The sequence below is a fragment of the Condylura cristata genome, unplaced genomic scaffold, assembly GCF_000260355.1.
Source record: "Condylura cristata isolate star-nosed mole 26May11 unplaced genomic scaffold, ConCri1.0 scaffold00027, whole genome shotgun sequence".
Lineage (NCBI taxonomy): Eukaryota > Metazoa > Chordata > Mammalia > Eulipotyphla > Talpidae > Condylura > Condylura cristata.
Window position 1 is genome coordinate 28,090,049 of NW_004567128.1, and position 25,945 is coordinate 28,115,993.

General features: G+C 47.8%; 2 protein-coding genes across 4 annotated transcripts; both read left to right on the top strand.

Annotated features, from left to right (window-relative positions):
* The first annotated feature begins 5,393 nt into the window (after positions 1–5,393).
* On the top strand, positions 5,394–8,768 carry RBM3 (RNA binding motif (RNP1, RRM) protein 3). Its single transcript, XM_004690003.2, has 7 exons — positions 5,394–5,481; positions 6,036–6,149; positions 6,389–6,495; positions 7,132–7,237; positions 7,335–7,428; positions 7,770–7,855; positions 8,180–8,768. Exons 2-6 carry the CDS (start codon positions 6,047–6,049, stop codon positions 7,828–7,830), a joined length of 471 nt encoding a protein of 156 aa, XP_004690060.1. The 5' UTR covers positions 5,394–5,481; positions 6,036–6,046; the 3' UTR covers positions 7,831–7,855; positions 8,180–8,768.
* Positions 8,769–17,157: 8,389 nt separating this feature from the next.
* WDR13 (WD repeat domain 13) lies at positions 17,158–25,453 on the top strand. 3 transcript variants are annotated; one of them, XM_012730350.1, is made up of 10 exons: positions 17,170–17,338; positions 17,608–17,687; positions 18,328–18,568; positions 19,864–19,973; positions 20,090–20,220; positions 20,765–21,072; positions 21,862–22,042; positions 22,124–22,265; positions 23,795–23,913; positions 24,296–25,453. In XM_012730350.1, the coding sequence occupies exons 2-10, from the start codon at positions 17,647–17,649 to the stop codon at positions 24,478–24,480; spliced, it is 1,458 nt and encodes a 485-aa protein (XP_012585804.1). In that variant the 5' UTR covers positions 17,170–17,338; positions 17,608–17,646; the 3' UTR covers positions 24,481–25,453. The 3 variants fall into 3 exon arrangements, with proteins under 3 accessions (XP_004690061.1, XP_012585804.1, XP_012585805.1); XM_012730351.1 differs by having other exon boundaries at positions 17,170–17,309; XM_004690004.2 differs by having other exon boundaries at positions 17,158–17,687; positions 24,296–24,547.
* The last annotated feature ends 492 nt before the right edge of the window (positions 25,454–25,945 follow it).

The window sequence follows — 25,945 nt, forward strand, 5'->3', positions numbered from 1 at the left end:
TAAGATCACAAAAGACAAAGACAAACCATTGATAAGATATGTTTGCCATAAACACATATTCCTAAGAAGACCTAAAGAATACATTTTGAATCTGGAGAGATAAACCTTTATACTCTATTTAAATGGAGAAGACTTAATTTATGCTTTTATTTAACAGTTACAAAAACATGTTAAAGCACAAAGAAAGGATCAATAAATTCAAAGTATCAATACTGAGCATAATGCAATAAAGTTAGTAATAAGCTAAACAATCCCCCACTTTCAGGAAGTAACTAAGTAATCCTTGGGCAGTTCTCTTGCCCCCCCCCCCCCCCCGTGGCTATACAGGTACCTTTTCTCCTTTTCCTAACAAACCTGTCACTTTAAGCTGTAAAATAACTAATACTTGGATGAAATAAGAAATGACAAGGAGACTTTAGAAATAGAATTAAATAATAATACTACATGCAACATTTGTGGGAGACAAGAAAATCAGTTACTACAAAGACATGTATAGCTATGAATACATCAGCAAAGAAGACAGACTGAAAACAGTAAGTGTTAAATTCAAGAAGTTGGAAAAAGAATGCAGGAACAAACCCATGACTCCGGGTCATGAAGGAAATAATGTAAGGAAAGAACTAAGTGAGTAGAGAATAAGAAAAGCAATAAGAATAAAGAAATGAAAAGCTGGTTATTTTAAAAATACTGAAAGGCCTCTGCCAGGATTGCTGTAAAAGAATGCAAATGCAGAACAAAAAAAAAAAGGGGGGGGGAAGTTACAGACACTGAAAGAGGCTAAAGCTATTACATTTGAAAACAGATGAAAAGCATAAACATCTGCAAGAATTTAGATGTGCTCAAACTGATGCAAAAGAAAATTTAAAATTTGAATATACTTGGTCTTAAGAAAAACCTAAATGACAGCGAAAGACACCCCATCCTATAGTAACTAAAAGCTTCAGTTTCAGATCCAAATGGCTTTGCAGTCATAGTTCTACCAAACCTTCAAGGAATTAATTCCCAAATGTACAAATTGTTCTAGAAAACAGGGAAAAAGCAGAAGCTCCCCAGTTCATTGTGTAAGGTTAGTATAGTCTTGTTTCTAAAACTAGATAGAAACATACAAAACAATATAGAGAACTGCTTTACTTAACAATACAGATGCAAAAATACTAACAAAGCACTAGCTGAATGAATTCAATGGTGTATTTTCTAAAATCACAAGTAAGGTTTATCCCAGGAATGTAAACATGATCCAAATTAGAAAAATTAATGAATTTCCATGTTAATAAAGTGGCCAAGCATATAACCTCAAAGCAGAAAAAATATTTGATAAGATTCAATATCTGTTTATGACAATTAAAAAAATTATTCTTAGCAAATGAGAGTAGAAGAGATCTTCCTTAGCTTAATGATGGCTTTGTGGACAAAACTTACAACAAAAATTTTAAATGCATCTTCCCTTTAAGATCAGGAACAAGGGGGCCCTCCCTCTTGGCACAGCGGGTTAAAGCACAGCACTGAGAAGCTGAAGCCACTTCCACATGAGTTCGATTCCCGCCTGCCCTGGAGGTGACCACATGGCACAGCAGACCTCTCCTGACCCGCCCGCTGCTCCCCTCAGCAGTGTACTTCGTCGATCTGCCTGTTCTGCTCCCCACTCTGTCTCTGGTGAAGCCTCTCACCACCCCTGAGCCTCTGGCCTGTACCCTAGTTCTGTATGCACAAATAAATAAATCTTAAAAAAAAAAAGATCAGGAACAAGGGATATCCATTCTCAATACTACAATTTAATATACAACTGGCCAACATTATAAGGGAAGAAAAAGAAATGGAATGTAAGTTTTGGGACTAATAAGAGTTCAGCACAATTTCTAGATAAAAGATCAACCTATAAAAATCAAAAGTATGGCCCTCCCTGGTGGCGCAGCGGGTTAAAGCACTGCACTGAAAAACTAAAGCCACTTCCGCACGAGTTCGATCCCCGCCTGCCCCGGAGGTGACCACATGGCACAGCAGACCTCTCCTGACCCGCCCGCTGCTCCCCTCAGCAGTGTACTTCGTTGATCTGCCTGTTCTGCTCCCCACTCTGTCTCTGGTGAATCCTCTCACCCTCTGCATCTCTGGCCTGTACCCCAGTTCTGTATGAATAAATAAATAAATCTTTAAAAAAAATCAAAAGTATTACACTATACCAGCAATAACAAGAAAATATCTAGGAAAGAACCAATACAAAAAAGACCTATCTGAGAAAAAGATGTAGAGCCCTCCCTGGTGGTGCAAGGGGTTAAAGCACAGCACTATGAAGCTAACTGTAGCCACTGTAGCACAAGTTTGATCCCCAGCCAGGGAGCTAACCCACATGGCACAGCAGACCTCTACTGTCTGGTCGGCTGCCCCCCTCAGCATTGTATTTCAGTGGATCTGCCTGTTCTGCTCCCCACTGTCTGGTGAATCCTCATACCACCCACACCTCCGGCCTACATCCAAGTTCTTCTACACAAAAGTAAATAAAATACTTTGGCTCTCCCTAGTGGTGCAAAGCGTTAAAGTGCAGCATTACAAAGCTGGCTGAGCACTTATTCCCAGCCCTCACTCAGACTCTGGTGAATCCTCTCATCGCCCCTGTGTCTCTGGCCTATACCCCAGTTCTATATGCATAAATAAATAAGTCTTTCAAAAAAAGAAATCTAGTTTAATATCATAAGGATATTCTATTATTAAAAAGATGTTATTTCTGAGTATAAATTCAATTTAATCACAATAAAACTTCCATTACTTTTTTTAGAATACAATACTTACATTAAAAGTTAGAATAATAAAGGGTTATGAATAATTGAGACAACCATCAAAAATAGATACTTGCCTAAGCAGACCAATAAAACAGAAAAAGGAGGCCCTCCGTGGTGATGCAATTGGTTAAATAAAGCACAGCACTAAGAAGCGGTCCATAGCCACTGCAGAACAAGGTCCATCCCTGGCCAGGGAGCAAATTCCAGGAAAGATGTATGCAATTTTCAAAGGATATACAAGAAAGCCAGTGTTACTGAGCATAACCTGATCTGATAAGAACAGGCAGGGAAAAAGTTGGAGAGGAGGCAGGCCTAAAAGATCAACTTCTAACAGAAACAGGAAGCTGTTCAGGGAAGATTTACCATTGCAAGTTGGAAGACAAATTGGAAAATGAATTGGGACACGCACAGAGAAGAAAGGATGGGGCACTATTATCGGTACTGCTGGCTAGTCACCAGGGGTTGATGGCTTTTGGTATCCAGGATAAGAAACAGTCCAGGGCCTCTCTGATAATGTAAGGGGTTAAATCTCAGCACTGTGAAACTATCTGCAGCCACTGCAGCAAGAACTGGGGTACAGGCCAAAGGCACAAGGAGGTGGGGGCAGAGGATTCACCAGAGCAGAAGCAGAACAGGCAGACTGACTGAAATACATTGCTGAGGGAGCAGCAGGCCAGACAGGAGAGGTTTGCCACGCCATGTTGGTCACCTCCTTGGCTGGGGGTCTAACTGGTGCTGCAGTGGCTGATAGCTTGATAGTGCTGTGCTTGATACCCTTGCACCATCAGAGAGGGCCCTCGTCATTTGTTGATATGGGTGCTGGAGAAACCTGTGTCCCTTGTTGGGAGAGCCTGCAGGTAAATTGTACATACTGGTGTTTATTGCAACCATTAGAAGCAATTGACAGATTAGATGTACTCACAACACTGATAGGTCTTAAAAACAATGATATTGAAATGATAGTAGACACTATCACTTACTTTAAGAGCATAGATAAAATGCAGATCTTGTAAGAAATCATGCAGAAAGATATACATTAAGTCCAAAAAAAATGGTTAACAGGAAGGGAGTGATACTTGGGTACAGGAATAAAAAAAGAAGTAAAATGAGGGGGGTCTGTATTGTGCAGAAATGATGATGTGGCAAGAACTATGGAGTATGAGCAAAGCTCAGGATTTTTGAGAAACAAACAAATATTTCTTTTCCTGTGTGGGAGCTCAGATTCTTCAAGGGCTATCTAAGACCAGTATGTATGTGTGGACATTGTGAAATTTATTCACATTCATCCTGCAAATAGGATGCAAAAGTCAGGCAAAACCATTTTGTAGGTTGCAGCACACTGTACTTCAAAAGTTAACAAATACAGTCTGGGTTCAGCAGACTGTTCCTTAAAAGGCTGGACAAATCCCTTCTGTGGATGAGTCCCTAAGGGCAAACTAGCCCTCCTTACTGAGGAGCTTGGAAATGAAAAGCCTGACAAATCCATTCATTGGAAAGGTAGTTCAAACATTCTGTAGGCTGGACCAGACAAAGCTGTGGGCAGTGGGCACAGACAGTCCTTGCTTCAGTTAAGGTAATTGTGTACTGTTCCCTTTTTTCTTTTAAGATTAATTTATTTATGCATACAGAACCGGGGTACAGGCCAGAGGTGCAGGGGTGATGAGAGGATTCACCAGGGACAGAGTGGGGAGAAGAGACCGATTGACAAAGTACACTGCTAGGGGAGCAGCGGGTGGGCCAGGAGAGGTCTGCCACACCTTGTGGGTCACCACCCGTGCGGGGCTGGGATCAAACTCATGCAGAAGTGGCTTTAGCTTCTTAGTGCTGTGCTTTAACCCGCTGTGGCACCAGCAAGAGCCCGTGAAAGTTCTCTTTTTGGACGAAGGGCTCACCTACCTTTGTCCTTTGTGTGTGACAGCAAAAATCTTCCTGTGGTTTGGGATTTATACCCTCTGATTATTAGAGCCTTCTGTTTTGTAGAAGGCAGCTCCGGAGTCTAGCCGGAAAACCAAGAGACTGGCTTCGGAAGGTTAACAGATAACAATGACGGCTGAAGTCAAGGATGATGCCAGGGGAAAGGGTCCCAGGACTGGCGGCTAGACGTTGCACACAAAACACCAAAATATAGAGGTCAGGACTGACACTTAGCAAACAGGGGCCTGATCTTTTATGAAAGGTAAAGGATAATCCCCTCATTGACATTGAGGGATAAAATGTTGGGCTCTTGAATGATATGAGGTTAGAGGATTACAAGATGAAAAAGGTGTTGGGGAAATGGTAACTGTCGTCAGGGGACCTAGTGGAAAGAAGCCTACTAAGCTAGTGAGAAAGACATCAGAACTAATGGGAAATGACGTCAGGGATGTTGGGGTGACGTTCAAACCGAAAGGGGAAGGAGATGAGGGTCGAGCGCGGAAGAACAAAAAACACTGAACTGTGGAACGTGCACCTGCGCACAACGCTCACTTCAAACGCTCAGAAGCGCGCCGAGCGCATTGTTCCCCCAGCAGAGTCGTCACTTCCGTGCACACCGCCCTCGCTGGCCTCAACCAATGAACACGCACGTAGGCGCTTCCGCGGGTAGACGTTCCGTGACGTTATCCGCTACGTACACTTTATCAAGCGTCTTCCCGCGCGGCAACCTCCCCAGTCTCTCGGCTCCTCGGCAGCGACTGTTCTTTTGGCAATTTCACTCCCGAACTTCTAGGTACGTTGTGCGGAGCATCTGCTCCTCGTCTCGGTTGCGCGCCGTGCGGCAAGAGCGAAGTCCGCTAGTAGCGGCTTCCGACACGTAGGCTGGGACTTGGCGGCGGCGGGCGGACCCCTTTGCTCGGAGCTGTAACTTTTTGCCCGAGGTAACCAAGGGCACGATATCCGAGTGCGAGGGATGCCGGGCAAGGCTCGCGGCGTGGATGGCGGCAGTGACCACGCGACATCCGAGAACTAAGGGGGCCCCCGTTTTCCTCTTCCCACGTGATCGCCGCCATCTTGTTCTGCGGGCGCGGAGGAAACGCGAGGATGTTCTGCGCCTGCGCGGCGGCACAAAATGACGGGCGTGGTGGCGGGGTGTGTTGTGGGCATGCGCGAAGACAGCCCCCAAATGGCTGTGTAGCTGTGCGGGCCCAGCAGATTACTTTCTACATGCCGTTTCCTTGATTAAACCTTGTTTTGTCCCTTTTTGGCGTCTTTTCTCTCCCCCTTGCTTCTCTTCATCCTTAATTCGACCTCTTTCATTTCTACTGTTCCATACTCTCCGCACAGGACTCATTGCCATGTCTTCTGAAGAAGGGAAGCTCTTCGTGGGCGGACTCAACTTCAACACCGATGAGCAGGCTCTGGAAGACCACTTCAGCAGCTTTGGACCCATCTCTGAGGGTGAGAATGTGGATCAAACCCGTGATTAGGGACGTTCTCATTTCAAGAAATAGTGGGAGAACGACCAGGACCCCAGGCTTCACAAATCCCCCTCCCTTTTTTCCTCTCATCTTAAAGTTGTAGGCTTATACTGAGAAGAACCTCATTACTCATGCAGGGCCATCAAAAGGGGTTTGTTCTATACTTGGCACTCCTTGCACCTTAGCTTCACTCTTAACCATCTCCCCTTCCTTCCCCAGTGGTCGTTGTCAAGGACCGGGAGACTCAGCGATCCCGGGGTTTTGGCTTTATCACCTTCACCAATCCAGAGCATGCTTCAGATGCCATGAGAGCCATGAATGGAGAGGTGAGGCCTCCTGCCTGCATAGGGGCCCTGCCCCCATCTGCCACTTCCACCATTCTTTCTGTTTTCCCCTCTGTCTGCTAGGGGCAGCGCGGCCACCAAGCCCTGCAGTGCCCACTCACAGGAGCATGACTGCCTTCTGTTCTAGGGGGTGGAGGGCAGCGGCAGACAGAGCCGGGCTGCCTGGGAGGCGACGACTGGTCCTGCATGAGGCCGAGAAGCCACCCGTGGATTGTTGACCTGCCCTGGGCTTAGGTAGTAGAGTCTGCAGACCTGGGGCCTGGCCCGGAGAGGACCTCGTGAGTCTTCTGGGATGGACTCTGAAGCCTCAAACCAAGAGAGGTGTCTGTCTAGCCCTAATAGTCGGGCAGCTTAGAGGAGTGGGGAGGAGAACTCAGCCTGAGTTCAGTCAAGATGTAAGTAGTAGCAGGGGAACACGGTGGATACAGGTCATTTTGTGGGATTTTTATAGTTCCCAATAATGCCATTCTGGTCAAAGGGGCTTTCTGGAACATGGCACCCAGAACCTGGTGCCCACAGGAGTTTCTGGGCTCTTTTGCCCACTGCCCTGCCCACTCTTCCCTTACCACTGCCCAGTCTGACCGCCAACCCATCCTCCTTATGTCTCCCCACACCTAGTCTCTGGATGGTCGTCAGATACGTGTGGACCATGCGGGCAAATCTGCCCGAGGAACCAGAGGGGGTGCCTTTGGGGCTCATGGACGTGGTCGTAGCTATTCTAGAGGTAAGTGCAGTGGTAAGTTCAGTCATGGGGTTTGGGCAACAGCCACCTGTTAATGGCCAGTGTCTGGGTAACTACCATTTAAACATTTGTTCTGCAGGTGGTGGGGACCAAGGCTATGGGAGTGGCAGGTATGACAGTCGACCTGGAGGATACGGATATGGATATGGAAGGTCCAGAGACTATGGTGGCAGGTGGGTTGCCAAGGGGTTGGGTTATGCTCCTCGGTACTACTTGTCTAAAAAGAACCATAACCATAACATGCTCAGTGTTTCTTTTATCAGTTGGTGATAAAACTAAAAGTATGAAAGGTAGTTCTCCAATTAAATGCAATGCATTCATAAGTTTTACAGTCACATAACTCTCCCATGTTTATCATGTTGGATAATTGCAGTGAATTTACTGTGGCTAAGGTTATGTGTAAATTCTGTATTTAAGATGTTGTATTAAAGCTTACGTTGTATTCGCAGGATTTGTAGGTGTATTTAGTTGGTACATGATGACATTCCTCTAACACAACTGTGTTTTTTCCCAGAAGCCAGGGTGGTTATGACCGCTACTCAGGAGGGAATTACAGAGACAATTATGACAACTGAGATGAGGCATGCACACCTAATGTAGGTGAGACTTGTATGCTGCTACACCTGTCTGCCAGCCTTGTTGTACTCCTCACCTTTCCTCCTGTCTGCACATGATTTCACCTGGCCTTCCTGGCACCATTTCTAGACCTCCCATGCCTCTTTTGGGTGCTTATCACAGCTAGTCTGCTTGGGGAACAACATGGAGCGGATGTCTGGAAATCTGTCTCCCCTATAGTCCACTGGGCATGGAGAAAGAGGGATGTGTCCCTATTGTCTAATCCTCAGCATCTTTAATTGTCCCTGGGAGGTGAGCACATTTGCCTGTTCTTCCTGACATCACTATTGTCCTCCTTACTGTTCTCAGATACACAAGGAATAAAACTTCTCATCCAGGATCATTCTTCCAAATGGCTGTATTTTAAAGATTTTTGGAGCTGCACTGAAACATCTGTTTTGGTACATCAACCTCTATTTTTGAATTGAGCTCCCAAGGTAGCTTGCCTAAGACCTTTTAGAAAGCTCCATGTGTATTTAAATTTTTTTTCTCCCATTTTAAAGACAAATTCTGGGACATTGTAGAGTCTGGGCATTTTTTTATTTTTTTCCTTTTACTAGTTCATTAGTTTGGGCTCTCAGGATTATTGGTTCTGGCAAAAAATGGCCAGGCTTTTTTTTTTTTTTTTTTTTAATGTGCATCTGCAGACATTTAAAAACCTGCACACAAGGTTAGGAAGCAATTTCTTCCGAATGTACAAGAAAACTGCATCAAGATCATGATTACTTAGCTATGTTTTTTTACTCAAGATCAACGCCCTGATTATATAGAACTTTCTTAAAAATATTTGTGAATGTCATTTTTTTTAAATACTGGAAGAAAAATATTCTGTTGTGTCTCATATAGTGTTTAGGATGTCCTTCAAGGAACTGATTAAAAAGATAAAACCTGAAAATGATTATATTGCTAGTGCTTTTTCCTTACGCAGCCCAGTTAGTAAATTATAGGAAAACCCAAGAGGCTTTCAAAAAAACTGATTGGGGTGGTAGGCTGGGGCTGCCTAAAGGGTGAAAGAAGACCTTGAGTTGAAAGTTAGGGGTTGAGCCTCCCTGATGATGCAGGGCTTAAAGTCTCAACACTGTTAGGTTATCTCCAGCCACTGTGATATGAGTTCAGTCCCTGGGCAGGGAGCTAACCCACAAGGCAGAGCAGACCTGTTCTGCTCCCCCGTCTCTGATAAGGCTTCTCATGTGCGCGCGCGCCCCCCACCTCTGGCCTGTACCCTAGTCTTTGTATGCTTAAACCTTTTTTAAAAAAATAGAAATTGGGGGTTGGTAATAGGTGGTTTGGGTTTCCTGAGATGGCCTCTTCATCCCATTGTCTTACTGAGCAACAGCTTGACAATCAGCTTGCTGCTTCAGTTTGTGAATCCCCTTAGCTTCTCAACATCAGGTAGGTGCCCTCAGGAAAGTTCCAAGAATGTAGGTATGGTGTTTTTTTGTTGTTTTTTTTTTAAAGATTTTATTCATTCACACAGAGCTGGGGTACAAGCCAGAAGTGCAGGGGTGGTGAGAAGATTTACCAGAGTCAGAGTGGGGAGCAGAACAGGCAGATGGACAAAGTACACAGCTGAGGGGAGCAGTGAGCGGGTCAGGAGAGGTCTGCCACGCCATGTGGCTCACCTCTGGGGATCAAACTGGCACTGAAGTGGCTGCGGCCAGCTTGCAGTGCTGCATCCTGCTCCGTTGCACCACCAGGGAGGGTCCAGAGAGCTAAATCTTACCCTAAACGGTTGATTCTAGTGCTTTGCCCAGAAATATGAGAGGTTGGGGGAGGTTACAGTAAGTTCACCTTGATGTGACAAACATGGAAGTATCCTGGTTTGAATACAGGGTTCTGAGAGCTCAGATTTGGGATTCAGATTCCAGGATTCAAATCCACAGTGCTGCTTTACAGGTATTTCGCTTTGCTGTCATATTTCATCTTTAATGAGATGGGCCTTTCACATTTTCTGAGGTGAGGTGAGTTCACTTTTATAAAGAGGTCATTGAGTAAGTTAGCAGGGCTTTCTGTCATGGGGATTTAATCTTTGGCAAGGGTCTTTGGTGGTAAGGTGGTGGCACATCTAGCTGGTCTTAGTTCCTCACTTTTGCATTACCCTTTGGTCCTGGTTCAGGTGGATAATGGAGTCCCATGTTGCGCTCGTAGCTTCCACCTGGCTGATAATCAAATAACCAAATAGCTGGTGAGCTAGCAAATTCTAGGACATCTTAAATCCCGTTTGCACATTGGGGGGCGGGGGGCAAGGTATGTGTTAATGGACTTAATGTTCTTAAAATATGTCAAACCCCCCTCCCCCATATTATGGTAGTGGGAAGGTTGCATCTTCAGGAGGTCATTAGGATTGATGATCTCATGGGATCAGACCCTTTTAAAAGAACCGAGAAAGCCTACTTGCCCCATCTGCTCTTCACTTCGCGAGGATACAAGAAGTTGGCAGTTTGCAACGTGGAAGATGGTCCTCACCAAAGCGTGCCATGCTGGCACCCGCATCTCAGACTTCCTCCAGAACTGAGAAACATCTACTTATGAGCCGCCCAGTCTACGGTACTATTGACAACCTGAATTGACAGCATATATTGAGATTGTCTAGCATTTGCCGTCTGCCTCATGGGCCTTCTAGCTAGTTAGGATAGGCCCCAAGGACCTGCTTCATCTAGATGTCAAGAATTTACCTTGGCAGGCAGACAGACTGCAGCTTCTTGGACCTGTCCACTGGCCAGGCTCAGGTAAAAAAAAAAAAAAAGGTATTGTGGCTACCCCCACAGTTGGGTACTGGGTTTTAAGGGAGCTCTAGGGAGGGAGGAGGGGGTAAGTGGCAGGAGCACCACTTTCATTGCCTTTAGGTGAGCAGAAAACTTTGATCTTGGTTCAAGAATTATAATGTCCTGTTTAACCCAGTGTGACTTGAGGCAGGAGTCCATGGCCTACAACAGAAGATACAAGTGACATCAAGCATGAGAAATACCTCCCAGGCCTGATAATGATTTAGTCAATGTGCTCTGCTCTGTTTCCGCAGGTTCCTTGTAATCTGCCCACGGAGGCCTGGTCTCCTTTTTATTTGATCTAAGGGGCCTAGAGAATCCACGCAGTTGGTATTCTCAACCTGATTTAAAGCCCTTCTCAGATGTTTTAGTCTGCTTCAGTTTGCACGGAATAACTAATGCTGCGTGAACCCAAGACTCAGAAGTACTGGAAAGTCAGTTCCCTGTCCCAAGGCTAAAGACCAGATACCCCTGGCTGGCCTGCAGAGACTTAGGTTCTGAAGCCTGGGTTTCCTATACCTGAAGCTTGGCTTTGTATGCCTTTCATAGGTCCCCCCATACCTAGAATACATCTCAAGCCTTGTCATTCCCACTCCATGTAAACTGAAATTGTTTCCAGTCCCTGCTTCCTGGATTAATTTCTCTACCTCAGTTTCAACATGTCAGAGAACTTATTAAATGTGACCTGTTTGGGATGGAGCAGGTCCCTGAATACCCCAGACCCTTGCACAACTTAAACTGGGTTTAGCTTAGTGGGACAAGGGAACACAAAGCAGGTACTAAAGATAGGTTTTAAAGAGCATGTTTGATAACAATCTGTAACCAGTGTTGCCACTCCTGCTCACCCAGGCAAGACTGCACAATTCCTGCCCAGTTGCATTCTTCCTCAGTCCCTCACCCCTCCCCTGCTGAGTTGCCATTCCTTAAAATTTTGAGTGTCTGAAGAAAGAAATGCAGTATTTAAGTTGGTGGCAAGGCATGATCTGAAGCTTAAGTTTGTTCCTGTTTAGTGTACATGTGTAACACTAAACAAAATGTGTTTGGTCACTTAACAGCCTTAGGACAGGGCAAGAGAACATACAGTGAATGCACAAGGAATTCTAAGGCTGAGTTAGACCATCTAACATTGTTCTGCATAAGCAATTCTAATACACTGATGAGTCAGTTTCTGGCTCAATTTTAAGCTTCCTTTAAAAATTCTGGGAGCTTCCTATACTTGTCCATAAAGAATTGCCCAGTCATGGCATCCCTGGAGACACAAGGGGGTAAGTCACAGCACTATGAAGCTATTTGCAGCCGCTGCAATATGAGTTAAATCCCCAGCCAGGTAGCTGAGCTCTCCTGGCCCACCCACTGCTCCCTTGATCAGTGAGTTTCAGTAGATCTGCAAGTTTTGCTCCCTACTGTCTATGGTGAGTTCTCGTGCCTTGTACCCTGGCCTGTACCTGTTCTTGTATGCATAAATAAATCTTCAAAGAAGAGTTGTCCAAGCAAGAGTTTGTATTTTGAACTTTCCTATAAGCCATAGTAAACAATTTTTCTTTTTAAAGATTTTTGCCTTGGAGAACTGGGGTATAAGCCAGAAGTGCAAGGGGTGAGAGGATTCACCAGAGTAGGTAGCAGAAAAGATGGGTTGACTGAAATTCACTGCTATGGGGAGATAGGAGAGGTCTGCTGCACTGCATGGGCTGGTTCCCTGGCCAGGAATGGAACTCGAGACATAGTGACAGCACTGGGACTACAAGTCTACCAGGGAGGCCTAAACTGTGGGACCTGTCTGTCTCCATAAGAGGAAAAGTGGTCTAGCAAATGATGGTGTGAAGTGCCCCATTTCCCAGTGCTCAGGAATGACCACTGGCCCTGGAACATTGCAGTATTTATGGAGCCTGCAGTTTGAAAAGCTTTCATTGCTTATAATGATTGAATCTGGGTGAATGGTATGCGAAAGTTCTAGCACTTATGAATGCTATGGTTAAGACAGTTAAGATGGGCTCCCTAGGGCCTATGTATTAAATCAGCGCTGTCACCTCCACAGCCTGAATTCAATGCTCTCAGCCAGGTAACTAACCCACACATGATTCAGCAAACTTCTGTCTTACCTGCTGTTCCTCTTGGTGTAGTATCTTAATAAAAACCTGTCCTCCCCACACTGTCTCTGGTGAATCCTCTTGTACACACACCTCTATCCTGTACCCAGCTTTTGCATGAATAAGTACTTTTAAGTCTGACTTCCTACCTAGGACTAAATGCTAGTTCTAATATTTTGTGGTCGAGGGCAAAATAAACACTAGGGTTCATTTTTCTGGAGAGATTAAATAGGCACACACCTCATCAGGGTGATTGTGGCAACTCCATAAGGTAGATGTGTAAGTTTGGTAAATGCGACCATCACTGAAGCTGAGTGGGGCTTATGAAAGCTAGGATGGTTTAATGTGCTAAAAACAATGGAATATAGAGTTGAAGTGTTCAGGGAGAAATGGGAAGAATCCCTCCCTCACAGTAAATGGAATCTGGCTCTTGAGCAGAGTGAATGTAGTTCCAACCCAGTGAAGTGTTGGAAGTGTTTCCTCCCTTTCGACTGGGCACTGAACAGCCCAGCAACCTTGTCCACACATTGAACATCTAGAACTTTGTGTATCTGCTCATTTTAACTTAGACACAAGAAGTGGAGTGAGGATTCACCAGAGACATTGGGAAGTAATTGGATCTATTGAAATAACTGTTGAGAGCAGTTGGAAGACGGGAGGTCTGCACCATGTGGGTCTGCTCCTTGACCCTGGGATCCAACCTGGGCCACAGCAGTGATAATACGTTAAGATTTAGCCCTTAGGCCACCAGAGAAACCCTAAAATTTATTTTTCATCCTTTCCACTCCCCCCACCACCACCACTGGGCAACAAACACTAAACTTTTTTAAATAATAAGGTCACTTTCCAGCTGAAACTGGCAGTTCTGTTAGAGCAGAAACCATTTATCTGGCATCTAGGAGGGGCTCAATGAATACTAAGACATCTACCTCAGTATTTCAGCTTTTAGGGCCTGCTCAAGTGATCTGTGCAGAACATTTCCCTACTGCAGGAATCTTGTTTCTGACTCAGACCAAGACCACAGTTACTGCCATCAAGACAGGTGTGTGGTGAGAACTTTGGCATCGGAAGCAAATGCATTTCCACCAGGAAAATGGTGGATTTGAAATTACAATCTTATGTCCCAACCAGATAGGACTCATCATTGCACTTGCCCACATCCTTCCCATTTACATGCTCATTTGTTTCTCTGCATGCTCCTCACCTGCCCTTTTTCATCCTTTCCTGAGGATGAAGCTGTGTTGGTAATGAAAAGTGGACACGTCCAGTGTGACCCAGAGCTCACTTTTGCATTTCTAAACCCTGGGGCCAAATAGGCAAAAGGTACATGAAGGAAGGAGGAATCCAGAAGAGACATGGCCTCTGGCTTACCTGTCTTAGAAATCTGTTATACATTTCACTTAGGACCCTCAACGGCAACAGTAAAATAGCCCCAGATCCCATTGGAATAGAACTTGGGATCCTCCGAGGGCATGAGCTTTTCTAGATGTCATAATTGTAAGCAAGGTCACTGTCCAGGTACCTCCAGTTCCTTCTGCCAACTTGTGGAGAATTTTTTTTTAAGAGATTCTGTTTACCTATACATACAAGAACTCGGGGACAGTGAGAGGATTCCCCCAGAGACGGGGGAGCAGAACAGGCAGACCGACCAAGGTACACTGTTGGGTGAGATAGGAGAGGTCTGCTGTGCCATGTGGGTCAACTCCCTGGCTGGGATCAAACTCATGCTACAGTGGCAGCAGACAGCCCCACAGTGCTGTGTTTTAACCCATCGTGCCACCAGGTAGGGCCCTCAAAATCCATTTGTAACACAATGAGAATACTTAAATGTTTAGAAGTTGAACATGCTGAATACATAAATGCCAGAGGTGGCTCTGGTCATTGTAATTCTGCACCAGAGCTACCTCTAGCAAATGAATCTCTTATTGGGAAGTTTTTAAACAACTGATAGTAGTCAGCATTTAATATGTATTTTCTGTTTCAAATACCAGTCTTAAGCTTTACAGGTATGGACTCCTCACAGTGACCTGATGAGACAGTTTATTTCACATCAGATGAGATTGGGTCACAGAGGTGGTTAAGTGACTTTCCCGAGACCACGTAGCTCCTAGTTGGCAGAGCCTGTGGCAGTGGCCAAGTTACACTGCTTTCTGAAACATTACTGCATTCTTGCAGCATGTCATGCATATTTGTGTCATGCGAATTCATACTTAAGATAGCCCTGCCATTCAGTGATTGATCTAGTGTCATAGCCTTAGAGGAATGAGGCAGTTTTTGTCTTCTTTTTTCTTTTTTGTATAGGAGAACTGGGGTGAGGCCAAAAGTGCAGGGAGTGAGGGCACTTAACCAGAGTGGGGAGCAGAACAGGAAGACCCACTGAAACACTGCTGAGGGGAACGGCAGGCAAGACAGGAGAGGTCCGCTGTGCTATATGTGGTTTAGATCCTAGCCAGGGATTGAACTCAGGCAGTGAATAGAGCCAAGACAACCTCTAGGCTACCAGGGAGGCCCCAGAAATGAGTTTTAAAAGATCATCTGGTGGCGCCACAGGTTAAAAGCACAACACTAAGAAGCTAGCCTCAGCAGCTTCAGCACAAGTTGTTCCCTGCCAGGGAGATGACCACATGGCACAGCACGCTGCTCCTCTCACCTGCTGACCCCTCACCATGTACTTAATCAGTCTGCCTGTTCTGCTCACACTCTGTGTGGTGAATCCTCCAGATTTGCCTCTACAGTATGTTTCAGGAACTGAACCTATACCCCAGTTCCCAGAATAAAAATCTTCAATAAATATTTTTTTTACATGTAATGAAAAAAATCCAGCAGTCAGTAAATCCCCATGACAGCCCCAACTTAAGATTTTCTCCTACCATGGAAGAAGCATTGATCACGGCATCCTTTATGTCTCACCCTTCCCCAAAGAAAAGCTTGGAAATGAATCCAATGCTGTCACAAATAATGGACTAGCTCAATGAAATGTCACCTAGAACTCCCAGGCTTTATATTTCCTTGTCTTTAATATGAGGTTAATAAAAGGAGTCAAAGCAGTTATTTATTTGGATTAATACCTGTAAAACACCTTGAACAGTACTCAACACATTGTCTGGTAAATGTCAGTGATTAAAGGAACCACAAAATGAAAAATGTCCCGAGGAGACACCTACTAAGCATGGACAAGGGAAGTGCTAAATCAATACAGTACAGCGTGGCTTCTTGTTAGAAAACTAAAGAGGACATTTTGTTTCTGCTCATTCTTGGTCACTTAAAAATGTTTACATTGTTGTTTTGGTGTAGAAGATCAGGGTGTAAGGGCCTCCCTGGTGGTGCAAGGGGTTAATGGCAGCACTATGAAACTAGCCACAGCCACTGCAGCAGGAGTTCGATCCCTGCCCGGGGAGCTGACCCACAAGGGACAGCAGACCTGTCTCGCTGCTGTTCCTATCAGCAGTGTGTTCGGTCAATCCACCTGTTCTATTCCCCACTCTGTTTCTGGTGAATCCTCTCACCCACTGCACCTCTGGCCAGTTCTTGTATGCATAAATGAATGCATGTTTAAAAAAAAAAAGAGCAGGGTGGAGGTCAGAGATGGGTGGAGGTGGGGAGACAATAGGGAGCAGAACTGGTGAATTTACTGAAATACATAGCTAAAGGGAGCAACAGGTGAGAGGAGAGGTCTGCTGGGTCATATGTGGGTTAGCTTCCTGGCTGGGGGTCGAACTCAGGCCATAGAGTTGATAGCACTGTTTATTATAGAAAGAGTGTGGAAATGGTTTTGAGAATGGTCAGTTGATGTTAAGATGTAATGGGAAGTTACTAGGCCTTGTGTTTCAACTTTGTAAATTGTTTATTCTGATCATGTTAAAATGAATACTAAGAGATAGTGTTTCTTGTCAGAGTTGAAATAAAGACTGGAATCCAAACCCAAAAGCTTGTTTTGCCTAATGTCTTTTGCCTGTAGAGATTCACCCACAAGCTTCCTGGGAGTATCTATGCCCAACCACCTGCCCAGCCACACATAATGGACTGTTATCCCAGAGAGCGTCTAGAGGCCCATCAATCACTAAAAACTGAAAGACTTTCTAGGGGACCTCTACATTTGTGATTATTTTTTCTGCACTTCAAAATCTTGTTTGGCCAAAACCATGCCGCTAAAGAAAAGCCATTTATATCATTCTTTAAAATGAAGTGATTTTTCTTTTCTATTTTTAAAAGTATTTCAGATTTCTAGTGAGAGATCGACATACTCGCCCTGTCCCTGTGGCCCTTGAACGTTATTGTATACTCAGAGTGCCATCAGGGACTGGGACGTGGATAGAATTTAAGGGCGGGGCATTAGTATTTGTGCGGGAAGCTACTGTCCTTTAGTGCGCCTGCGTGACTCCCACGCCCTGGGTTGGATTCCCATCGATTCGCTCTACGCTCGACAACTATTGGCAGTAGGCGGCCATCTTGCCTGGAACCTGAGAGAGGGAGAAGAAAGGAGGAAAGAGCGACACTGGTTTCAGGGACGCCCCGGGGGGCCTCAAGAGCCGGAGGCAGCCCCGGAGGTGGTCCCTGATTCCGGACCGTGCTCTTGGACTCGAGAAGGGAAGGCGGGGGGCGGGGGGGCAACATGGGTGAGGAATGCCAGGGATTTCGAGGCGGGGGGAGGGACGTTGCTATGGCGACCAGGGGTGGGCGGGGTCAGGCCTGAATCGCTGCCTTGTTATCCGGGCGCTGCCCGGAAAGGGCAGGGCTGGGGTGAGATCCATGCTGACAGCCGGGTGGTATTCTGCGATATCCAGCGTGGAGGGGCTTGGCGTCTATGGCAACAATCGCCTGGCGGAAGGGGCGGAACTAGAGCCCTTCGCTCACGACGCTGACATTCCAGGCCCTTGTCCTGCAGGCTCCCGCGGGCGGACACGCAGGAAGAGGAGGCCGGGGAATGGCCGCGGTGTGGCAGCAGGTCTTAGCAGTGGACGCTAGGTGAGGCGTGGGGTTGTAGTCTTTGAAAGCGGAAGTTACTGTGGTGCATGCGCAGTGTCGACAAGTGAGACTGGGTAAAGAACTTGTCTTTGCGGCTGCGTGGGCATGCCGGAGGTGAGCATGCGCAGTAGTAGGATGTGGGGCTGGCTGGCCTGCAATGAGGTGGGGTAGCCCGAGGGGCTAGCCTGAGAGGTCGTAAAGCGCATGCTGGGAAAATGCACTCAGAAAAAGGATATGCACGAAGAGCCTTTGGGAGGGGGAGCAGGGAGTTAGGGCTGGTGACATCCTATTCTTTATGATTGTCACCTATCACTTCACCAACATAATCCCAAATAACCACCCCACATTAATCCCTGTCACTGTGGCAGACTGACCCCCCACGCTGACTCAGTCACCCCATACCAATTCCAGCGAAGCTGTACACTGCCTTCATTGTCATCCCACTGACAATGGGATGCCATGCCCTTTATTACTGTAGACTCACCCCCATCACAGCATAATATGGGACCCATATTACCACAACCTGTCATTCTGACTCCATTCACTGTCACGCATCTCAGCATCTCATTCCTTTCCCTATTACCTGAGCTGATTGATTCCCTCCATCCTGTGCCTGCTGCCCACCCTACCTCCTACATAGGTACAACGCGTACCGCACACCAACGTTTCCACAGTTTCGGACGCAGTATATCCGACGGCGCAGCCAGCTGCTGCGGGAGAATGCCAAGGCTGGGCACCCCCCAGCGCTGCGTCGGCAGTACCTGAGGCTGCGGGGGCAGCTGTTGGGCCAGCGCTACGGCCCCCTCTCCGAACCAGGCAGTGCCCGTGCCTACAGCAACAGCATCATCCGCAGCAGCCGCACTACCCTTGACCGCATGGAGGTGAGCTCCTCCTCACACGGCACTTGCCACTGGCCTCCATACAGCCAGTCACTCAGCAGACTTGTTAAGTACCTATTACTAGCAAGGCACAGTTCTAGTCTCTTAGGATGAACAGCAGGCGTAATTCTGCGAGAGGTCAATAAACCAGGTAAACTGGTTGGTAAACAGGCAATAAACAAGACAAGTAAGCCAATAAACCTGTAAGCCAGTAGACCAGATGAGTCAATTTTTGGCTTATCCGGAAGAGTGCTAAGATGGAAAGTAAAGACTTGGGAGATTGGTGTGGAGGACTGAGAAGCTATTTTTCATGGGGATGATCAGACCTCTTCAAGGAGGTGACGTGAGTTTACACTTGCATGAAACAAGTGACTCAGTGGAGTGGCCTTTGGGGACTCCAAAGGTTGTTAACACAACCTTTATTGAATATCTTACTCTGTGAGGCCAGGGCACGAGCAGGAAAACTAGTGCAGACAGTAGGGTATCTAGGGTGAGAAGGGGCAAGGTTCCCTGAAGGCTCCTGATCACAGATTCTTTTTGTTGTTAATCAGCTATTTATGTTACTGGTAAGGCTTCCAGTCAACAGCAGGCTTTTAGTAAAGTTTTGGGGGAATCAAAAATTATTTATGAATTTTTGATTATATGCTGGGGGATGGAGTCCAGCGAGCTTGACCCCTACATTGTTCCAGGATCAACTGTATTGTATATACTTAAGTATTTACAGGAAAGGGTATGATACGTGTAAATTACACTCAAATAGTTTAAAAAAAAAACAAGTATGCAAACACAAGGAGCTGTCACAGGGCAAATGATTTAAAATGTTAAAGCAGGAACATCTGGATAAAAGGGGATAAGGGTGTCCCCTCCACAATCTTTATTTTTGCAACTTTTATTAAGTTTGAAATTCTTTGCAAATAAAAACTTTTTTAAAGTAAAAAAATAATGGGTGGCCCTCCCTGGTGGCGCAGCGGGTTAAAGCACAGCACTGAGAAGCTAAAGCCACTTCCGCATGAGTTCAAATCCCGCCTGCCCCGGAGGTGACCACATGGCGTGGCAGACCTCTCCTGGCCCGCCCGCTGCTCCCCTCAGCAGTGTACTTAGTTGATCTGCCTGTTCTGCTCCCCACTCTGTCTCTGGTGAATCCTCTCACCCTCCGCAGCTCTGGCCTGTACCCCAGTTCTGTACAAATAAATAAATAAATCTTTAAAAAAAAAATAATGGGTGATGTGATATTTTCCCTCATAGATTCTTAAGCATTCTCTTCAAGATGCCGCCATCCTGACTCTTTCTCTTTACAGGACTTTGAGGATGATCCTCGGGCTCTGGGGGCCCGTGGGCACCGCCGATCTGTCAGCCGAGGCTCCTACCAGCTGCAGGCACAGATGAACCGCGCTGTCTATGAAGACAGGTATGCACCAGGGCAACTGAGGGCAGGGCTTTGTGTGGAGGAGAGGGCCCTGGGGTGATCGTGGGCTGAAAGCTAGCACCTACCTCCTGTCACCCTCTGCTCTTATTGGGGCTCAGGCCTCCCGGCAGCGTGGTGCCCACCTCAGTGGCAGAAGCAAGTCGGGCCATGGCTGGGGACACGTCACTGAGCGAGAACTATGCCTTTGCGGGCATGTACCATGTTTTTGACCAGCACGTGGATGAGGCAGGTGAGCCAATGGGTAGCGGGTCCCATCATGACACATTTACCCAAGTGGTGAAAGCACCCAGTGCATTCTCTTCTGGAAAGTACAGCCTCTAGCCCACCTCCAGAGGGCGAATGCTGTCCATAAGACTTTTCATAAGCTGAAAAGCCCTCTGCAAAGTGGTCTCACAATCCCAGGGATAAGCCATAAGGGGCTCAGAGACCTCAAAGAGCTCTCTGCAGAGCACTGGGGCTGTGAGTCCCTCAGAAGAGTCAAAGCTTTTGCTCACTCTACCCCATGCCAAGGGTAGCGTGGGCTTTGCAAACTGCCAATTTCTTAGTAATAGAAAGTGCTCTCTGGGATGGAGGAAACTTTTCATATTGCAGAAATCTTGCAGTCCTGCTCGATTTAGGGAGCTTTTGAAAAGGGCCTCTTGGGGTTCTGCTTCCTCTCAGCCCCGTGCTGAGGCCACTGTGCCGGTGCAGGGGGATCCTAAGCCTGGCCCACGTGTCAACCCTTTATAAGCGAAAGCTCTGGGTGAGCAAACACTGGCTCCTTGGCATTGCAGTCCCGAGGGTGCGCTTCGCCAATGATGACCGGCACCGCCTGGCCTGTTGTTCACTGGATGGCAGCATCTCCCTGTGCCAGCTGGTGCCCGCCCCACCCACCGTGCTGCGCGTGCTGCGGGGACACACCCGTGGTGTCTCTGACTTCGCCTGGTCCCTCTCCAATGACATCCTTGTGTCCACCTCCCTGGATGCTACCATGCGCATCTGGGCCTCTGAGGACGGCCGCTGCATCCGGGAGATCCCTGACCCCGATGGCGCCGAGCTGCTCTGCTGCACCTTCCAGCCAGTCAACAACAACCTCACTGTGGTCAGGCTCCAGGGCATCTGCTTGCTGAGGGCAGGGATGCCGGGCCAGGAGGGCTGTGTGTGCAGGGAATCAGTATAAGGGGGTTGCTCTAGCTCACCACCACAGCCCTCCTGGGGTCAGGCTCCGGGGAGTGGGTCAGTGGAGGGTCACATTATTGGTCTGGGATGGTCTTGCTGAGGTGATCTCTAGGGAGGTAAGGCTGGGACAACATTATGGGTCTGGTACCCCTTGGGTCAGATCAGATCAGTGGCAGTGCTGCCATTTCTGACCACAGGGGCCACTGGCCAGGGAGCAGAAGTGCAGAACAGAAACCTAGCCTTGTTTCTGGCAGCCCCACCATGATCTCACCCCAGGGCAGGAATCGGGGCAGAGAGAGGAAAAATGAGCGGCCTGGCCCTGCCCCGAGCAGGGAGTAGAGGGGTACCGGCGAGCGTGAGCTCATAGCCAGGTCTCCTTTCACTTGCCCCAGCGACAGCCCAGTAATCAAGGCTCCAGAAAGGACGAGCCAGGGAGTAGACAGGCTGTTGGCGTGGTCTGGGCCGGTCCTATGGTTTGCCGACCACAGGAGGCGCTGACCGAAGGGCAGCACTATGGGTCTGGGAGCACTTTAGTCCTGGCTGTTCGGACCAGATTGCAGAAGGGGCCAGCTTGGCAGGTTTACAGGCTGAGGTCACTTAGTCTGCCCGCCACAGCCCTAGCAGAAACCAGATAGCCCCATCAACTGCAGCCCCACTGTGGTCAGACTCAAAGGCTGGGGGCAGGGTGATGGTGTGTGGGTCTCACCCGCAGGTGGGAAATGCCAAGCACAACGTGCACGTCGTAAACATCTCCACGGGCAAGAAGGTGAAGGGTGGTTCCAGCAAGCTGACAGGCCGGGTCCTGGCGCTGTCCTTTGACGCCCCTGGCCGACTGCTCTGGGCAGGCGATGACCGCGGCAGTGTTTTCTCCTTCCTCTTTGACATGGCCACAGGTAAGTGGGCCCAGGCCTGCACCTGGATGCTTCTTCCCGATGCACCACCCTGCCCTTCCCTCCCCTCCTCTATTCCCCCAGGGAAGCTGACCAAAGCCAAGCGTCTGGTGGTGCATGAGGGGAGCCCTGTGACCAGTATCTCCGCCCGCTCCTGGGTCAGCCGCGAGGCCCGGGACCCCTCGCTGCTCATCAACGCTTGTCTCAACAAGCTGCTGCTCTACAGGTGGGTCTTCTCGGCCGGACCCACCTGGAGATAGAAGGCCCTAGAGCCTGTTTCTTCCATCAGGTTCATTTCACTGAGGGTAGCAGTCCAGTCTCTTAACCATAATAAAAACAGCATCACTAAGTAGCAAGAAGAGATTGCTGGTAGCCATAGCAGTAATAGCGGAGCTGCTGCTGGAGCCGTTACTGGGGCCAGACCCTGTTCAAAGCAGCTTATGCATATGGCCTCATTTAATTTTCACAACCCTGTGAGGCAGGTGCTGTGTGCATGTCCATCTTACAGATGAGCAAACTGAGGCATAAAATAAACTAGGATCTCCTTAGAGCAGTGGCTGATTTTCTAGTCTACTTATCCTTACTTTTTTATTTTCTTGAGGGGAAGAGTTTAATCTTCCATCTTGTATGTGTCCTGTTGCCCAAATGCCGTTCTCAGCCATGCCACACACTGAAATGACTAGATGAGCTTCAAAAAATCATGGCCGGTCCCACTCCGTGGCTCTGGGTGACACTAGGCATTGGTGTTTGGGAAAGCCCCCATGAAGCCAACCAGGCCCAAAAAGCCCTTCCCCATAGGATTTTTATCTTTTCATCCTCCTTAGGAGAAATTATACACACACAAAAGCCCTTCCCCATAAAATATCTTTTCATCCTCCTTAGAAGAAATTATATACACACACTTAGAATTTTTAATTTCAGTGTACTCCTAAATTTTTGCCTCTCTCCCCCTTCCTTCTGCCACCCCTCGCCCCAGGAAAGCATGTTAAAGCTTCATATTTCGTTGTTTCTCCTATAGACCTAGGCATTCACACACATTTTGTTTAAGATTTATTTATTTATGCATACAGAACTGGGGTGTAGACCAGAGGTGCAGGGGTGAGGTGAGGGATTTCACCAAAGACAGAGTGGGAGCAGAACAGGCAGATTGAGAAAGCACACTGCAGAGGGGAGCAGCAGGCAAGACCCACATCTGCTGTGCCATGTGGGTCACCTCCCTGGTGGGGATCGAACCTGCACTGAAGCAGCTGTAGCCAGCTTCATAGTGCTGCACTTCAGCCGTTGCGCCACCAGGGAGGGCCTATTCACACACGTTTTTGAGGCTCATGGGTTTCACAGCAGTGAACTCCTACATCCTTCCCCACATCTCACTTTGCTCACCAGAAGTTACCTGTGCAGATGGCCCTGGGCACCTGCTGTAGCTCTGGGTCATCCTGAAAGGCACAGCACAAGGCTGTCATCGCTGGTCAGCTTTGTCCTATCTGTGCCCATCTCACCACCAGGACCTCTGAGAGCCCCTCAGCAAGCAGAGCTAGCGAACGAGCCTGCAGAGGTGCCAGTCTCTGTCAAGTGTCCGACCGTCACTGACTTGCCCACCAGCCTGCCCACGCTTTACAGGTCTATGCAGCCAGCTCAGAAGGGTTTTTCATGGACTTTGAGCAAAACCCAAGTCCAGGGTGGTCACTCAGATTGGCCCCTGTTCATCCCCCTTGGGGGTGGAGCCTGTGCCCCCACCACCTTTCATCCTCCCCACAGGGTGGTGGACAACGAGGGGACCCTGCAGCTGAAGAGGAGCTTCCCCATTGAGCAGAGTGCTCACCCTGTGCGCAGCATCTTCTGCCCCCTCATGTCCTTCCGCCAGGGGGCCTGTGTGGGTGAGTCCCAGAGGATGGGGGTCCGGGCAGCTTGGGAGAGGCAGAGGCTGGGGCTGGTGCTGGTCTGGCTCACACACCTTGGTGCCCTGACTTGCTGGGCCTCCAGAACTTTCCAGCTCTGAAAAACTTACGCCAGAGAGTTCACGCTTTGACTACAGGCCCCCGCCCTCCAAGCAGCCCAGAACATTCCCAGTGTGAGACACAGACCCTGTCCCAAAGAGCTCAGAGACCTGACACTCTGGACACAGGATGTGAACAGCTAATTGACCTCCCAGCCCCACCTTCGTCATAGGCCCCTCAGGGCCTCAGCCATCTCAGAGGGTTCACCCCCAGGGCACCCACTGCTTCCTGCAGCACCTCCCAATGGCCTCTCATCTTTCAGTGACAGGCAGTGAGGATATGTGTGTGCACTTTTTTGACGTGGAACGGGCAGCCAAGGCCGCCGTCAACAAGCTGCAGGGCCACAGTGCCCCCGTGCTGGATGTCAGCTTCAACTGTGACGAGAGCCTGCTGGCCTCCAGTGACGCCAGTGGCATGGTCATCGTCTGGAGGAGGGAACAGAAGTAGGAACCTTCCCACCTGCCTCCTGCAGCCAGCCTTGTGTTTGTAAATAAATTCCCTGTGCTCGTGCTGATTGCTGGCTCCCACATCTGCAGGCCCCGACAGGACAGAGGGCAGTTCAGAACTTACCCATTCATTCACTCATGCATTGATTTAGTCATTCATTCAACAACCATTTATTGACTGTACCGTGTCATAGGTGAAACAAGTGTTTTACACACTCATGCATTCAGCAGACATTATTCAGGTGCAGGAACTCTCCCTAGGCACTGGGGATACAGCTGTGACTTATGCCCCTGTCCTCACGGGGCTTGCATTCTAGTGAAAGCAGGTGGTTAATAGACAAAAATAAGTAACACGTCAACTAAGTGTTGTGGAGAAAAATAGAGCATGGCTAGGAGATGAATTGCCAGATTGGGGAGGGTTAGAGGGATTGGAGTCTTTTCTATGCCATGATCAGAGAAGACATTCTTGACAGGATGAAATTTAAACACCCAAATGAAGAGAGAGCAAGCCATTGTATGTGGGGAAGAAGAACGTTCTAGGCATGGAGAAAGGTAGTACAAAGGCACTGAGCCTGGAGTGTGCTGTAAGGATGGTTGGAGAGGCCAGTGGGGCTGGACCAGTATGTGGTAGGAGATGAGGTGAGTCAGGCTGGATCTTGGGGGGCTTCAAGGGCCACAGTGAGCACTCGGGCTTTTATTCTGAGTGAGGGGTGACTTACCTGGAGATTTGGAGCGGAGGAGGGACGTAATCCAACTTGGTTGTAACAGTTTAAAGCTCAAGCCGCTTTGGATTCCGTTGGACTCTTACTGGCATGGCCTATGCTGCGATTTAATAAATATTGAAGACTCCTTTAAATGAACGCTTACCCTTGATGAAGTTATTTCTCTAAGGTTTGGTTTCATCTGTAAAACTTGATGGTACTATTCTCACAGAATTGTTTATAATCAGTAACTTGATGTGATTAAAGTGCTTCTCCCAGTGCCTGGCTCAGTATGTACTGAATCAAAGGCAACCAGCATTCAGAGGAAGTGATGGGGAAAGGACTGGGAACCCAGCAAGTGAACACAGGGGATTCGCCGGCGGCCCTCGGCCTTCCCGGCTACGCTGAGCCATCGGCTTTGGAACTGTGTGGATTCTCACGAATCCTTTTTAACAAACCTGCAGTACTAATAACTGTTTATAGTTGTAGTAGTTGGGTTCTTGGAAGTTTAAAGGCAAGGAACACGTAAAGCAACACTAATGGAAAACATGTCAAATAGCCGGAGCTCAAAGGATGACATTGTTCAAAATTTAACACTGGAAATCCAGAATGTCTCCAAAGGACTGAAGATGCTGAAGGAATGAATGGTAGGCACCGTGCAGGTTAAGGCAAAACTCGGCAAGATTCATAGTTTAAGATCTGACCTACAAGACAGAGTTGGAAAGGACCTAGACAACAAAATGAACCAAAACTAGACTCAGACGA

Bases quoted from the DNA above. Each gene is read 5' to 3' on its own strand.
- WDR13 (XM_004690004.2), top strand. From the start codon at position 17,647: ATGGCCGCGGTGTGGCAGCAGGTCTTAGCAGTGGACGCTAG. The intron at 20,221-20,764 runs GTGAGCCAATGG...TTGGCATTGCAG, and splicing joins CCAGCACGTGGATGAGGCAG to TCCCGAGGGTGCGCTTCGCC. The intron at 22,266-23,794 runs GTGGGTCTTCTC...TCCTCCCCACAG, and splicing joins AACAAGCTGCTGCTCTACAG to GGTGGTGGACAACGAGGGGA.
- RBM3 (XM_004690003.2), top strand. From the start codon at position 6,047: ATGTCTTCTGAAGAAGGGAAGCTCTTCGTGGGCGGACTCAACTTCAAC. The intron at 6,496-7,131 runs GTGAGGCCTCCT...CCCCACACCTAG, and splicing joins TGAGAGCCATGAATGGAGAG to TCTCTGGATGGTCGTCAGAT. The intron at 7,238-7,334 runs GTAAGTGCAGTG...TTTGTTCTGCAG, and splicing joins TGGTCGTAGCTATTCTAGAG to GTGGTGGGGACCAAGGCTAT.